The 17,483-nt window shown below is 41.8% G+C and overlaps 1 protein-coding gene across 2 annotated transcripts in view; it reads right to left on the bottom strand.

The window, feature by feature from the left end:
* Positions 1-17,483, bottom strand: part of SMG1 (SMG1 nonsense mediated mRNA decay associated PI3K related kinase) — a 283,265-nt gene that overhangs the window by 56,658 nt on the left and 209,124 nt on the right. For both annotated transcript variants that reach the window (XM_089679071.1, XM_089679072.1), the window contains exon 48: positions 313-592. In XM_089679071.1, coding sequence (XP_089535197.1) covers positions 313-592 — 280 coding nt within the window. The remainder of the gene's footprint in view (positions 1-312; positions 593-17,483) is intronic.

Here is a 17,483-nt window from a genome sequence, read left to right as displayed (position 1 = left end):
AGAAGCATCAGCTTATGAGGCTCCTGCTCTCTCCGTGGCCGCCTACTTCTTCTGCTGTCGGCTCAATGCAATTATGCTCTAGGATTGGGGGTCAGCAAGCCCAGATCGCGATCAATGGGTTGACGACCCTGGGCATGCTCTTCCCTGGTGTAAGGTTGAGGGCCACATGTGGCCTATGGGTCTAAGGTTGAACACCCCTTGTCTGGGTCAATGATATATGTTTGACACTGTGCAAGTTGATATGGGATGAAGTCACTCAGACATTGTAAAACAATGATCTATAAGAAGTGAATTTTTCAAACCTCAACTTACTTTGTATATATTTCCTGACAGTGCTCCATGGTCATGCTGCATATAAGCTCTTCCATCCACGTCTTCCATTGCTCCATTCTGTGTTTTTGGAATACTGATTTGGGGTACAAAAGTGCTACAGTAGCATAGTTGTGAAGATTCTCCAAGCAGCCACGAAGCACAGAGCGTCTCTGTTGTAGCAAGGTTCCCATCTCTGCTTCGTATTGCTCACATTGTGTGATGAGATGCGCCTGGCCTGCATTTTGTAGAAAAGCTGTGGCAGGAACATAGCTAGGAGGACCTGTTGAGTGATAGATAACAATCATTGGTATAGTAACATATACAGAGAATTTTAAGCTTACAAAACTTACGTACTTGAGTAGATCTGAAAAGTGCATCTTTGTCTGGTGTATCATTAAAGGAAGAGTATACCAAAAACTAACAATTCTGTTTTGGGTGGATTGAAAACTTTTGTAAACTGCAGCAGCAAGATAACTGCACACAACTTTTCAATCTACCTAATTGGATGATACCATCACAATGGAAGCCTCAGTTATACTACTTGATGGTCAACTCATTTTACAATGTGGAGTGAAATGCAGGACGGTAGATTGTACTACTGAAATTGACAAGATGTGCATAAAGGCAGGGAATGATTCAACTCAAGTCTTTGGTGAACTGATCCTTTAAGTAAAACAAAGTGACTGTATGGTGTGAAGGTACTATAGGACACATTATGCAGCTTTTAGCTCAAAATAACCGCAGAGCTCACCCATATTTGCTAAAATAGCATTTCATGCAAAAACAACCAAAGCTAAAGTAGGCCCTATATGCACTATGCTTGAAGCATTTTAGAAGCTGTAGTAATAAAAAACACCACCACAAGCCAACAGACTATATTCTACAGGTCCAACAAGTGTAATTTTGCTTTAAATAGAAATTATAGTGGTTTTGGGCCACTTTTATTTTACCTTTTGTATACATGCATAAAAAAGTATATATATATTTTGTTTCTTACTTGCCTGTAAAGTACCTTTCTTAGAGTACAGCACAGAACACAGGCTCCTTTAAATCTTGACAATGGATTAAATGCTGCCACCTTCAGGTGAGGACACTGGCAAACAAAGTTGTTAGGTCATTCCATACAACTCCTTCAGCTACCAGCAATCTTCTTTTTAAAGCAAGCAATCAGAGGAAAAACACCAGAACAAAGGGGAGGATGGCCTGGGTAATGTACTGTACTCCAAGAAAAAAAACCTTCACTGGTAAGTATAAAATCCTTATTTCTTAAATCACACAATACAGGACACAGGCTCTTTTCAATTTTGACTATAGGATGCCCCCCAAGCAGTACATGTAAGGAGTAGGCAACACAACAAAGGTAACAGGCCCAAAACAAGGGAACCAGTTTCCCCAACAAAGAGTGGCATTTAACACCTTACGGCTGAAGCTGGCTTCAGCAGAGGCCTCTAAGTCTAGCTGTTAAAACTAACAACCCGTGAACAGAAGACCAGGTGGTGGCCTTGCAGATATGACAAAGAGGCTTGGCACTGAAAAGCCCAAAAGGCATAGACTGAACAGGTAGCATAAACCTTAACAGCATAGGAGGATTCCTCTTAATAACCTGCTTTTATCTTAACCATGGTGGAACGTGATGCAGAACAGCCTTTGCAAGCATCTGCAGGCAGGACAAACGGAGAATCTAAAGTTTGAATTGGTACAGTGCCATAAAAGGTAAACTCACAGTAAACAATGTACCTATGAGCAGGTCACAAAGAAGGTAGATAACTCAATTAAAGGTGGAAGGAGGAAACCACTTTAGGGGGAAAGGAAGCCCTTGTCTTTATGTAGAAAAGGAATTGTTCTTTACAGGATAAGGCTGCGAGTTCTGAGACCTCTCCCTGATGTAATAACCACAAAAAACCCTCCAAAAAACAACAAAAACCTACCGTACAAGTAAAGTCAGCCACCTATGGAATAGTCAAGGATCTCTGAAAGAATGAACAACGCAGAGACTTGACCTTTCTGGGTTGCGCTAACCCTGATGTCTACTATGATGAAACACGTTGGGCAGGGCTAATGGACATGATATCATCATGCATTCTTCACTGAAAACCAGATGGGACAAAATATACTGCTGAAAGGATGCATGTATTGTGGTACTGCCTTATCTTAGTGAAATTATTTTTAAACAAATTGGAGCTTTTAGCTTTATTACGCTACGAGAGCTGCTGCTCCTTTTTATGCCATTATTGCGGGTATACTCATGGACACTTCCCAGGATGTATGCGCTGAATTAACTGAGACCTGGATGCTGCAACTCCTCAGTACTGTTTGACCATTATCATACAATGGACATATGAAAGAGTCCTATATGCATGCACGGAGGGGAACACTGCCTGCAGAGGGTCTTTCTAATGTAGAGTCACCAAAGGAGTGGATTGCTGGGTGATTTTTCTAGTTTGAACTATTTCAAAGAAGTGGAATATTTTGGCACCTTTTTTGGACATTAAGTCATTGTGTCAATGGGCTTGATTTACTAAAATTGTACACGTTTGGCGCAGCAGTGCATGGTAGCCAATCAGCTTCTAACTTCAGCTTGATTAATTAGGCTTGGTTTCTATGCAGAACTGCACAAGATTTTGCACTCTCCAGTTTTAGTAAACCAACTTCAATAAGCTGGTAACATGTTTTTGTTGGATTCTTGTTACTTTTTAGATATTTTATTTGGTCAAATATTTGTGATGATTTTTGCACATACTGAGGAATGCATGTGTTTATAAAGACTTAAGGTGATGAACTTTATGGATTTATGTTTATACTGTATGTTTAATGTAACACTTTTTTTTTTTTTTTTTTAATAACCCATTTAAATTTGGCATCACAAATTTTAGTACTGGCAGCTCACAGACGTCTTATCTGAGTGCAGGGATTCTATTAAACTTCCTAGCTTTAAGCATTGGAATAATGGAATCAGAGTGAACTGATCTCTCAGGACTTGGATTTCAATAGCCAAGTTAGCCACCTCAGCCTCCGTGACATACCTGTACGCAGCCATGTTGAAGGTGTTATACCGGAATGATGCCTGCCGCTACAGGCATCATCCCAGTATGTTTTTTTTTCTTCTTCTTTAGCTGGCGATTGACTTTAATGTAAAAGCAAATCTAGCAGCTAATTAGCTGCTGGATCACTTTTACAGGTGGGGCAGGCCCCCTGTTTTATAGGTGATCATATACCCTGTAAGCTGAGAATAGAGAGGTGGGGGATGAAAAACAGCCACACACTGACCTTTCCAGTGAAAGGCTGTGCAGGTGGCGTGTGTCAGCAGAAAGGGCAGGGGAACTGGCAGGAACACCAAGTATTTCACACAAAGCAAGCAATACAAGGAACAGGATACTTTTTCATACAAGGAATAAGAAATGTTGGGTTTACATACTCCAGTCGTCCTTTAGAAAGAGGTTGCTTAGCATTCTGAGAAGGGGGAAGAAAGGTACTAAGAACTTTGTGAACACTCTGGGAGAAGAGGGGCCTGGTGTCGGAAACGCAAGGAAACAGCCACAGATCTGGTAGAGCGAGCATGTAAGAGTGCTAAATGTATCTCATCCTTTAAAGTGTAAGCTCTTGAAAGGAGTTTTCTTATCCAGGGGGCAATACTGGATTTTGAAGCAGGATGTCAACTGCAAGGCCTAGACAACAAGACAAGGAAAGAGTTCATCTTTCTTATGGAAGCTGTGGCTTTTAGATAAACTGTGATAGCTCTGACAACGGACAGCAATCCCTTTAGGGGCCTTAGGAGCAGGGCATGGTTCCTTACAAGAGAGCAGCTAGTTCAGAGACATGTCTGACAAATGCAATAGATGCTAAGAGGCCACCTTGCAGGACATATTATCCAAAAAGTACCCTGATGGGTTGAAAGCATGGTTTCGGCAGGGCAGAGAACAAAATGAAGATCTCAAGGAAGATCAGGCAGCTGTATCCAATAAACATTTTGAATTTTTTTTTTATCATTCTTTACAAGAATGAATGAAGCCAGAGGTATTTGAAACAAAATTGAAAAAGACTGAAACCTGTCCCTTAAGAGTGGTTAAAGCTAAATTCTCATGAAGCCCCAATTGTCGAATGTCCAGGATCCACGGTACAGAGAAATTTGCTCCTGCAGGGGAAAAAAAATTTCTTCCTGATCCCCTGAGAGGCAATCAGATATTCCCTGGATCAACTTTACCTATAAATGTTAGTAGCTAGTTATATTCTGTGTATCCAAGAAAGAATCCAGGTCTTTTTTTAAAACAAATCCACTGAGCTGGCCAGAACCAACTCTTGAGGGAGCCTATTCCACATTTTTACAGCTCTTACTGTGAAGAAACCTTTCCGTATTTGGAGATTAAATTTCTTTTCCTCCAGACATAAAGAGTGCCCCCTTGTCCTCTGTGATGACCTCAAGATGTATAACTCTACACTGAGTTCACTATATGAACCACTGATGTATTTTTACATGTTTGATCATATCTCCCCTTAATCTCCTCTTCTCAAGACAGAATAAATTAAGTTCCTCTAATTCTTCCTCATAGCTGAGCTCCTCCATATCAGCTTGGTTGCCCTTCTCTGTACTTTCTCCAGTTCCTCAATGTTCTTTTTGTGAATTGGTGCCCAAAATTAAACTGCATATTCCAGATGAGGTATTACTAACAGAATCAGAATGTCCCCTCAAGATCTAGATTTCAACAGCTATGCCATTAAAGCCATAGAATGAGAAGCAAGATGGAATAGGGGGCTCTAAGATAGAAGGTTTGGCCTGTGTGGAAGAGGCCAGGAATTGTCTTTCATAGGTTTGAGTATGTCTGTGTACCAGGTTCTCCTGGGCAATCTAATACAATGAAAATCACTGGCTTGCTTTATTTTGCAAAGCAGTCATGACAGAATCTGCACTGGAGGGAAGGCATATATATGAACTGGAATGGGGTCTACAGAATTATCAGAGCATCAGAAGCCAATGCTGGAGGATCCTTGGTTTTGTTTACAGACGGGTTTACCTTGTTGTACCTGATGACCAAAATGACATTTGGAGTTTCTTATTTTTGACATAAGAGACTGAATATGTCACAATTAAAGGCCCATTCTCCTTGGTCCAGGTGGTGATAGCTGCTGAGTTAATCCACCTTTCAATTGTTTGCTCCTGGAATGTGAACAGCAAAAAGGGCTGCTAAATATTTCTCAACCATCGAGGTGAGCAGACTTACTTCCACAGGACAGACAGACAAATATGAAGTGTTAACCACCTGCTGTGAAGAGCAGGAATTGCGGATGAGGTGGATAAATGGGAACATGTACAGAAGATAACCATCTCTGATGTCTACTGAGGCTCGGTATTCCCCTCATCTCATAAAGGTAAAAAAACCAACTTTGCAGATTCTATGCAAAACTTCAAAATTTAAAGGTACTTTAGGGATTCTAGGTTCAGAATAGGACCTACTCTACTGGGTTTAGCCACAGTGAACAGGTTTGAATGCAAACCTTTGAACCTATCATCCAGAGCAGTGGTCTCTAAACTGCAGACCGGGGGCCAGATGTGGCCCTTTGCTTACTTTTATCTGGCTCTTCAGGCACCACTGATATGAGTTACTATTCCTCCAACTGACACCATGATGGAGCACTATTCTTCCCACTGACACCGATAATGGGGCACTATTCTTCCCACTGACACCGATAATGGGGCACAATTCCTTCCACTGACACCGATAATGGGGCATTTTCCACTACTCTGATACCAAAGATGGTGCACTATTCCTCCCACTGACACCATTGTTGGTGCATTATTCATTGAATTGATGACAAAGATGGGGCACTATTCCTCCGCCTTAATACTAAAAATGGAACATCATTTACTCCCACTAATGCCAGGACAAAGTTCTACTCCCACTGGCCACAGGCTGGCCCCCCTAAAGTCTGAACAACTGTAAATTGACCCTGTTTAGAAAGTTTGGAGACCCCTGCTTCAGAGGAAACAACCACTCTCCTTGACAAGAAATGGCCCAGGGTGGTCTGCAGATCTGACTGTCATTGATCTTGATGTCTGTCAGGCAGAAAAAGGCAGAAATCACCCCTACTCTTTATTGTGAAAAGGGTTTTGCAGCGGACCTGGCAGGTTTTGTGTTCTCAACCTTGCGCTGAAAGAAGTAGACTCTGAAGATGAGGAGAGCAATGACACTCTTCTTTTTGAGGAGGTGAAAACCACCAAGGAAGAGGGTTTAAGAGCCTTCATCTGTGGAAGTACTTTACTTTCTGTGACATCTTGGATGAATTTGTCATGTGCTTCACCAGACGTCCCCCTTGAAAGGGCATACATATGAGGGGACGTTTGGAAGCAAAGTCAGCAAGGCTGACTGGGTTTGTAGCCACAATATTCTGTGCATATGGATAGAAATGAGTCATTTTTGAGATCTGTATCATGACTTGAGCTAAAGGCATCAACACAAACGTAAGGTGAAGAGCAAGCCTGCAAGTACTATACCAATGTTCAATCCTGGAAGATGGGACCCTGCTGGTTTCACACTACCCCTATCTAATTAGCTGTCTGGCAAACTATTAAAAGCAATATAGAAATTTAAAAAACCCACGCTGAAGCATAGAAGCAGTAAGTAAAAAGCAGCTACTAATCAATTGTGATACCAGCTGAAAAAAATTAAACTGCAAGCAAATAAATACAAATTAAGGATAATAAAAATATTCATAAAGTGCAAGGGATCACTTAAAAAGTAAGAAAATGTGTCAAGTTCATTTGAAGCGTCCAATAAAGTGCACAAATCGATCACACATCAGCAGAATGTGCAAACATTCATTAGTAACAGCAATGTTGTAAACAGTCAAGAGTACAAGATCTTCCATCACACTCGGCAAGAACACTTATCAGTGCTGCCGCCACCAAAACACCATTTAAAAGAACCTCTTACCACACTGCCATGACCATTAGGTTATAACTGATCAATAGTGCATAAATGATCACACAGGGCAGGAGAGTTGGTTGTGCCACCACCTTGGTATACAGGCACAGACCATTTTGGGAAATATCCTCCTAGCGAATCCTTACTGAGGTGGTGATCCATGTGGGATAGTGGGATCGCGCCAGAAGGATCATTTATGTGCTACTGACCATTGTCACAGACACTGGCTGCAAGGACCTCTACTGCCCACATTCACCCTGTTATGGTTATACACTGCTCAAAAAAATTAAAGGAACACTTTGAAAACACATCAGATCTCAATGGGGAAAAATATCATGCTGGATATCTATACTAATATGGACAGGGTAATGTGTTAGGAACTTAAGGATGCCCCATTGTTTGATGGAAATGAAAACAGTCACCCTACAGAGGACTGAATTCAAAGACACTTCGAAAATCAAAGTGAAAAAAATTATTCAGCAGGCTAGTCCATTTTGCTGACGTTTCATTGCACCAACTCAAAATGGTACTCAGTAGTTTGTATAGCTCCCACATGCTTGTAGGCATGCTCCTAATGAGACGATGGATGGTGTACTGGGGTTTTTCCTCCCAGATCTGGACCAGGGCCTCACTGAGCTCCTGGACAGTCTGAGGTGCAACCTGGCTGTGTCGGATAGACTGAAACAGGATATCCCAGAGGTGTTCGATTGGATTTAGGTCAGGTGAGCGAGGGGGCCATTCAATGGTATCGATTTCTTCATCCTTCAGGAACTGCCTGCATACTCTCGCCACATGAGGCCAGGCATTGTCGTGCACCAGGAGGAACCCTGGACCCACTGCACTAGTGTAGGGTCTGACAATGGGTCTAAAGATTTCATCCCGATACCTAATGCCAGTCAGGCTGCAATTGTATAGCCTGTAGAGGTCTGTGCATCCCACCATGGAAAGGCCTCCCCAGACCATTACTGACCCACCACCAAAACTGTCATGCTGAACAATGTTGTAGACCGCATAATGTTCTCCACTGCTTCTCCAGACCCTTTCATGTCTGTCACGTGCTCAGGGTGAACGTGCTCTTATCTGTGAAAAGCACAGGGAGCCAGTGGCGGACCTGCCAATTCTGGTGGTCAATGACAAATGCCAATTGAGCTCTATGGTGCCGGGCAGTGAGCACAGGGCACACTAGAGGACGTTGGGCTCTCAGGCCACCCTCATGAAGTCGGTTTCTTATTATTTGATCAGAGACATTCACACCAGTGGCCTGCTGGAGGTCATTTTGTAGGGCTCTGGCAGTGCTCATCCTGGACCTCCTTGCACAAAGGAGAAGATAACGGTCTTGCTGATGGGTTAAGGACCTTCTATGGCCCTGTCCAGCTCTCCTAGAATAACTGCCAGTCTCCTGAGACTGTGCTGGGAGACACAGCAAACCTTCTGGCAATGGCACATATTGATGTGCCATCCTGGTGGAGTTAAACTGCCTGTGTAACCTCTGTAGGGTCCAGGCATCGCCTCATGCTACCAGTAGTGACACTGACCCTAGCCAAATGCAAAACTAGTCAAAAACAGTCAGAAAAGATGAGTAGGGAAAAAAATGTCAGCGGCCTCCACCTCTAAAACCCATTCCTGTTTTGGAGGTTGTCTCATTGTTGCCCATCTAGTGCACCTGTTAATTTCATTAACACCAAAGCCACTGAAACTGATTAACAACCCCTCTGCTACTTAACTTACCAGATCAATATCCCAGGAGTTTCATTGACTTGATGCTATACTCAGTGTTCCTTTCATTTTTTTGAGCAGTGTATTTCCCTTCTTGTGACATTTTTTAAGGACGGTTTTCTTGTATCTGCCTGAAAGACTCTTCCTGGTTTGTTTTATTTGGAAGCATACATGTTCAATACAAAAGCTGGTCACATTGGTCTCCCTTCCATGCATTCCTATGTAGGCCAGACTGTCTGGGTGGGCTGCCTGATTAATCAAAGCATTGTGTGCTTGTCTGGCTGTTGATTAGCTTACTGTTAATTAGATCACTGTTAACTGTACTGTTTACCGTTTGCATTGTTTAGGATAATGTGATCAAGCTCTTACCTAATCAGTGTGGGATGTTTATCTCAGAGTGTAATAATTTTTTTTTAGTATTCAGAAATAGGGGCAGTCCCCACAGGAAGTATATAAAAATCTGTGTTCCTATTCAATAAAGTAGTTCCAGTTTGAATCAAGCTAGCCTTGTCTAGTCTTGGGTGCAATGCCCAGCTATAATACCTTGGTCCTATGTCCCAGTGGTGAGGAAGCTGTTCTCTGATGGAATCACCCAATCGGGGTGACAAGCATTCCGTCACGACCATTATAACTTAATAATCTTCACAATAATCTTCTAATCACTTAACTCTTTACAACATTGCTGCTATATACAAAAAGACACTGTTGATGTTTGCTCATTGTACAGATTTGTGATCAATTTCTGCACTTTATTGGACACTTTATATGAACTTTATACATTTTCTTATTTTTGAAGTGATTCTTTGCACTTAAAAATTATTTGAATACTTTTAGTATCTTTAATTTGTATTTAGTGCTGCTTGTAGTTTTGCAAATAGCAGCAATAGCCGTTTGCAGAGCTAGATCTGCAAGGTTAAAGAGCTTAAAAGTGTGTCCAATTGCCTGTCAGCAGAGTCTTTAAATGAAGGAACATCATTTATAGGCACAGTAAGATGTTTAAGATGACAGGGACTACTACCAGAGCAGGCCAGTTTTTCACAAACACTTTCCACCAAATAAAGTTCAGCAATGCTTCTCTGAGGGGTGAAAAACTTTTTACGGCTAACCCATTCACCCTGAATTGCTCATTATATCTGCTTATGAATGTAAAGAAGACTTAGCAGGTGTCTTGAAATGGAACTAATGTCAAAAATACTTACCTGCGTTCGAACAGTTCGGCGTTCGCAATGTTCCTCGTCAGCATCTTCTCTCTGGTTTCTTTTGAGTGCTGGGATTTGGCCGTCTTAATTGGCTGAAGTGGGATAATACAACCCCTGCGCATGCATGGAAGTCATTCATCCCAACATGTTGGCCCCATGCCAGAAATGTAAACTGAGCTGTGCATGCACAGCTTAGTGCACATTCTGCAGAACATTGCAATCAGGCAAGCAAGATTATTTTATTGCTGAACAGACATTTGCTTTTTTTTAGCCTTAGTTCTACTTTAAAGTTGTTAGTCGTCTGACAAAATCTGACAGAAAAATTTGCCTTGGTCAGATAAGCGGATTGTTGTGTGCCTGAGGTAGAGCTAGGATCGGATGCAGAGACTGGCGTTAAAAAAGGGTCCTACTTCGGTGCAAGGGAAGACTCATTGCTCTAAGTGGTTTGAGTTCTTTGAAGGCCTTCAACAGAGCGAATATTGGCTTGAACTTTTGCCACTGTGCCTGGTGAGAGGAATACCCTATGGTGTACTGACGGATTAGGGCGGTATCCGTGAAGGAGTACGCAGCAACCCGGGTGTTAATCATCCTGTAACAAAGTCCCAGATAAAAGGGTGGCAGGAAGTGACAGAGTACCTTATAAAGGGCTCTGGGCAGAAATGGTAGAAAGATTGCAACCTGTGGTGTGATGCAACACCTAGTCATCGACTTGAGACTAAGCACTGAATAGTGGAATTGTTATTTCCAAGTTTTAAAAGCTTAACACTGTATACACGTGAATAATTTTACAACAATTCCAGGTCTCCAAGTCCAGCACCCAGTATTCAGTGCCTTAAGAAATATTACAGACCATCCCCAGGCTGTTCAAGTACAGATCCCAAGGTTTTACCAAGGTTGCACTGATCCAGATGCACTTCTATTGTGAAATTAGAAGAAAGTGAGAAGTTGATTGAACCGTTCATTGATGAATCCAAAGTAAATTATTAAACTTGTGAAGCAAAGGATTTCTCTGTAAGGGAGAAGGGGCCCATCACATTAACAGACTAGCACAAAATGAGGTCTCACAACAGAGAGTGGGGTAGGGTTATAAAAGTATACCAAGTGGGCATGCCCAGCAAAGTATTTAATCACCACTTTATAACCCAGGGTCTATGAATATTCAGCGTGTGCCCTGTACTGTACAAATAAAGTGGCTATAAAGCCTAAAGGTTTTTTTACCCCAATGCCTCTATACATTAAGTTAATGAAAAAATCTTTTGCATCTGGGATCCCCCCCAGCCCCCCTTATATTTACCTGAGCCTATTTGAAATCCAGCACTGAGCATGACAGCAACAGCTCTCCCAGGCTCTGTCCCTCCTCACTGGGCAGATCGATGGTAGTGGGAGCCATTCGCTCCTTCTGCTGTTAATCAAAACTGTGACAAGGGAGCGAGAGGCGGGGCCTTGCCCCGTGGTCTGCGTCTACGGACACAGGCAGTGAGGCTCGGGAGTGAGCCCGCACAAGTGCCCCCATAGGAATTGGGTCCCTATGTGTGCATTGGATGAAGAGGAGGAGCCAGGAGCGCCTGTGGGGTAACTTAAAAGAGTGGGATCGAGGTTGCTCTGTGCAAAACCATTGCATAGAGTAGGTATGACATTTTCTTTTTTTAATTAAAAATAATAAAGAATGAAAAAAACTTTACAACCACTTGAAAGCAATAGTAAAACGCCAAAACAACAACAACAAAAAAAAAGCCCCCTTCAAAATAATGTCATAATGTACTTGTATGCATCGCTGCCACCGCTGACGGGCTTCCATCTTCATCTGGTGTTCCTTCCAGGTTCGCAGGCTCTGGCCACTTGATTGGCCGAGCCGCAATGTCACTCCTGCACTGGGAGTCTCAGCCGCAGCAAAGAGCTCTGAAGGAATGCCACGGGTATGCCGCTTCCTCAGAGCGCATGCGCCGGTGACATCATCTGCTGCAGGAACACTGAATATCTTCTAAACGGTGCATGTTTAGGAGATATTCCTTGTACCTACAGGTAAGCTTTATTAGAAGCTTGCCTGTAAGTAGAAAAGTGTCCAGTGGGAGTTTACTTCCATTTTAAGATGTTATGGTCTCATGGATAAACTCACTACCTGACAAGGGAAACAATCCATTATTGGATGCAAAGAAAAACAGAGGGTGCGCAGGCCCTGTCCAGTCCACACTTAGTGATGTCCACAATGGGAACCCTGGACCTCCAACAGGCTAACACATTTCGAGGACTTGCCTCTTCCTCAGAGCTAACACATACAATGCCTTTACCCACTCTTAAATATTCTCTAGTGCAGACACTGCAGGTGGGTCCTCACCTACCTGCCCCAGGGTGGAGACAATTATAACAAGTACTGCCCTTCCAGATACAAAATGTGTGGTGAATGCTCAATGATCCTCAAAACTCACACGAAAGTGAATAAAAAACACCTATATACATCATAGACTTACTTGCATAATACTGTATACAATTTAGATTCACCCAATACATCCATGTCTAATGCTGGTACTCATGCTGAGAGAATCATAAAGATCATAATGTTGATCATGATTAACATATGAACAAGTCAGACCAAAAGAAGTGTACATGGATGTGAATAAAAATGAACGGATTACAGCAATGTCACAAGTGTATAATGACTCACATCTCCTATGTATAAAAGTGTATTGTTGTCATAAACCTTCAGATGGACATGACAGGCTGCAGTGTGCTTCTGCTCATGAACCTGGATGGACAGTGGCCAAGTGTCTCTCGCAGATGGGTATGAGATATAATCTCCTGGAGCGCGTGCCGGCATGTGCGGTTCACTGGAGCGTGGGCTCGCACCTACTGTCCCGGAAGTGCAGAGGTGTCACGCACTCCACTGAGAACCAGGGGTCAGCTGACCACATGCATCACTACAGACAGGAATGAGGATCTGACGTGCGCTCCTGCAGGAACAAGGGACAGCGGTCAGCTGGCTGCATAGGGACACTGGTGTAATAGAAGAAACCGCTGCATAGATCCAGATGGCATGTGTACATGACCTCTCAGCCTACCAAGGCTCCCCCATTTATGATCATGGCAGTATATGTAAAAAACATCACACACCAAAAAAAGAAAAAGAAAAAAAAAAAAAGTAGGGTGAAATGAAATGAATAAAAAGAATAAACTTGTGTATTGGTAGATTGAAGGTAGAGCCAACATAAAATCCTAGTCGATGTGAAGATATAAATTAGATGCCAGGGACAGAGTTGGAAAAAACAAATGGATATAATATAGTGTATATTATTATAATCAATAAGAATGAGTAGGCCCAGGAAAAAAATCTTGGATGATATGGGTGACATACATTAGTGAATGGGGTACTAGCTATAAAAACACTCTGTAGATATTCATAGTTTATATCAGTTAATTTTTAAAATCTTTTTTATCATTGAATCAGATTAATGACTCAAGCAACTGAAATAGAGAAACAATCCATATGACCCCTTGTACAAAAACCTGTTCCAGGGAAAGAGATGCATGAGGAACACAGCTGCCAAGGCCAAAATCTGACCCTTGATAATACTCAAGGCCACACAGTAGAAAAGCTATAAAGTGCCGCATAACATACCATCAAGGGCCCCATACCAGGCATGGAAGCCTAAATGGGATGGTTTACCTTCCTGGAAGTTACCTTCTTGGCCTAAGCACGGTAGTGTAGGGAAATGAGTCTTATTAACTAGCATCCATTTTATATGACGACTACATTTCTACATGTGTGAACAGTTAGTTTTGTTTTTGCAACTCCTCTCTCGTTTGAGAATAGTTTCCATTTCCGATTAAACGGAACTACCTTATATGGTATGCCTCAACTATTTGCAGTTTCTGTTCTTCACGTAACTATATTGATAAGAATGGAATGTTTCATTGGTCACCCTAGGATTAAGCAACGCCTACTGAGTTCTGCATAACCGTTCTTGTTTTGCATTAAAAACTTTCAGAGATTTAGCATGCACACTTTGGTGTCCGGAGCTTTATTTCTCCCAGGTCTTAGGGTGAAAATAAAAAGGACAGGGCCTACAGACATAGGCTGATTCCTATCAACTGGTGTCTGGAAGTGGGATTAAAAGGTGTGGCCGGAAAAGCTGAACCAGTCTTAGTTTTACCTGGATTGTCCCCCTATAAGACCCAGGGATAGTAGCCCAAGTTTTCGTTTGAGATTGTTTGATGTCCAACCTCAGACACCCCGCGAGATCCAAGGGAACCTCTGGGGAAAAATTGCCTAGGCAGGTAGAATCTGCTCCGACAAGTTACATAAAAGTATATTTAGCTTTGCCTAAAAGAGAGGGTGTTTTTTTTTTCTCCTCAGACCTTCAAGGGAAGACAAATCACAATCTCCCTTAGTTCAGGCAGAAAAATACAGAGTCCAGATAGTACAGAAAGGGAGAAGGGAGGAGTAGAGAGGGAGGAGAGAGCCATATGACACACAGTGTTCAAGCAGAACATGAAATGAATAATTGCAGGAATTTTGGGATATGACATGGACAAAAGGTGCCTACAATACATATTCTAGTTGATCCTGGAACCCCAGCAGCCACTTATGTATGGCTGAAGGAAGACATTTAGAGAAAGGTGTGAGAGTTGGTGACAACCAAGATGGACAGAATATGGAAGAGTAGGAAATCATTAGTAACTTCTGTTGCTTGTAAGCAAGGAACAAAAGAGACTGTGACAGAGTATGTGAGAAGATTTAGAAAAGTTTGGAAGGAAGAAACTGGGATGGATATGGTTAGTGCAGAAATGTGCACTATATATATCCAAACCTTGATGGCAGGATAAAGACCTGAAATTTTGCTGTTAAGAAGACAGTTTATTTCAAACTGCACAGAGATGGATGCAGGTATGTTTGAAAAGCAAGTGATTGAGAAAGACGCCACTGGAAGTTGTGAGGTCTTCAAATCTACCAAGCACATTTTCAGGGGTTACAACATAGTTATAATGCTAGAGAAAGAGGAAGCAACAGAAATAGGGGACAAGAGAAGAATGTGAACCTTTAATTGGTATCACTGGGACATGTGCCAAAACCTGGGAAACACCCCCTTTGAGTATTTGAGACTCTCATGGGAAAGGTTCCATAGTGAAACATTCTTTCAAAATCATATCAGGATGCCCTGTGAATATGCTAGGCAGAGATCTGTTGGGAAAATTCAAGACCACAATCAGAGTAAGTGAAAAGGGAGGGGTGCATATGGAGTCATCTCGCTGTTTTGTGAGCATGAAAAATTTAGACAAAGTGAAGCCTGAAGTATGGGCCAACAGTACGCTAGATGTGGGGTATATTCTCTGTACATTTTACAAGGCCAGACTCAAACCTGGAGTTGGTCCAATATACTAAATGTGCCCTCTTTGATTACCTCCATTCCACACGATATACAGTATTATACCATGATCGATTTAAGCAAAGTTTTTTTTTTTATTCCGTCCAAGTTGACGAAGAGACTACTGTTAAGTTTGACTCTGGCCAACAAACAGTTAACCTGGGCCAGATTGCCCTAAGGCTACGTGAATTCTCCGGCTGTATATTTCATGGCCCTTCGAGAATTCTTAAAGGGTTGGGCACCCCACCATGGTTCCAAAACCGGTAGCCAAACTGATGAGCATAGACGTTCCACATACCCTACCATCCACAGAGTTCTGCTCAGGTAGAACGGGCAAATAGGACCCAAAGGAAAAACTAAGGAAGGCAACAGGTGGGACATTTAAGGGATGGGAGTTGTATCTGCCAGCTGTGCTGGCTGAGATGAGGATGACACCTAATAAAGTCACCAAATTTTCCTTTTTGAAATTTTTATGGGCAAGCCATTCCCCAGCCCTTGGACAAAAGATCCTTTGGTAGTTATGCCAAGTGATTTTCAATTAATTCAGGAAACATATGTCCAGTAATTGATTAGGGTGTCGAATGGTGTATACGGTGATGTCTCTCATTTTCTTTTTTTCCCCACAGATAATCCAACCCACCCGTGTAAGCCAGGAGATCGGGTAGTGGTTAAAGACCTTCACAGACACAAGACCACAGATCCGCCATACGGGGAACCTACCATAGTGATGGCTGTGATGAGAACCGCAGTTCTGACTGTGGACTCCAATATCTGGATACATGTTTCTAGAGTAAAGAGGATCCCGGAACCATCAAAGAACCAGGAGCAACAGATGGAATAAGGAAAGGAGACAGAACTATAAACATTCTCCAATCTTCAGGATGCTGCTTCATCCAGAGACAGCTTGGAAGAATTTTCTTTTGATCGGGTTATCTCTCAGTGATCACTTTCTCAGTGGTTTACTGGGCCAGCCACTTATACTATCACCCAGGAGAATGGCCACCAATTTGTGGCCACAACAGTAAGACTGTGAATGACACTGAATAAAAAAAGAGCAGAAAAGATCATTGACTGAAAATATGTCACTATTGAAAAGTATAGGTATGCCAAGATTTTGGGAATTGAGAGTTGTTGGGTTTGCAGTATGCTCCACCCTGAAGCCGTAAACATTCTTTTATATGCTGCACCAAAAAATGTGACATCAATGTTTAGTGGTAATCTGAGTATCATACTTACAAATGTTACTACAAGGCCTAAATTTGAAGCGTTGGGAGTTATGATGGAACCTGAATAGTGTTTTCATTTAGGCAAATCAAATGAAGGAAAGAATTTTGTAGTAAGTCTAAACTTAATGTCACAGGGAAGGTACCTGTGGATGGAAACTTTGTACAAGTAAATACCACTAGGAATAGATTAAAAAAATACATAGGAATCATAGCTACAGGTGCTCATGAATGAAATGAAAATAGAACAAATGGGTACATCATTGACCGAGTTGTGCGAGTCTACTACTAACTATGAGTGTTGTACATAGATACATAACACATCTGCTGAGATTCCAGATTACTATGAAGTCACTGAGAATCATAGAGCCCAACTCGATGGTTTAAGAAAGTAGGCATGCTGATTTTATGTTTTTTTACTAATATTTATGTTTTTGCTAAACATTGTATGTATATTTTTAACAAGTTTTTAAAGAACCCAGATTTATATTGGAACAAAATGTGAAATGTAATGTGTTGTCACTATGTTACAAAAGAGGAACTGTAAGCAAATATGTCTTATTAACTGGCATACATTTTGTATAATGCCTCCATTTCTACATGTGTGAACAGTTAGTTTTGATTTTGTAACTCCTCTCTCGTTTCTGAAAATAGTTTCCATTTCCGATGAAACGGAACTACCTTATATGGTATGCCTCAACTATTTGCAGTTTCTGTTCTTCACGTAACTATATTGATAAGAATGGAATGTTTCAT

The sequence above is a fragment of the Staurois parvus genome, unplaced genomic scaffold (assembly GCF_062004578.1).
Source record: "Staurois parvus isolate SC_StPar_1 unplaced genomic scaffold, SC_StPar_1.0 ptg000217l, whole genome shotgun sequence".
NCBI lineage: Eukaryota > Metazoa > Chordata > Amphibia > Anura > Ranidae > Staurois > Staurois parvus.
The sequence above is the reverse complement of the archived record's forward strand: the minus strand, read 5'-3'. Positions and strand labels throughout refer to the sequence as shown.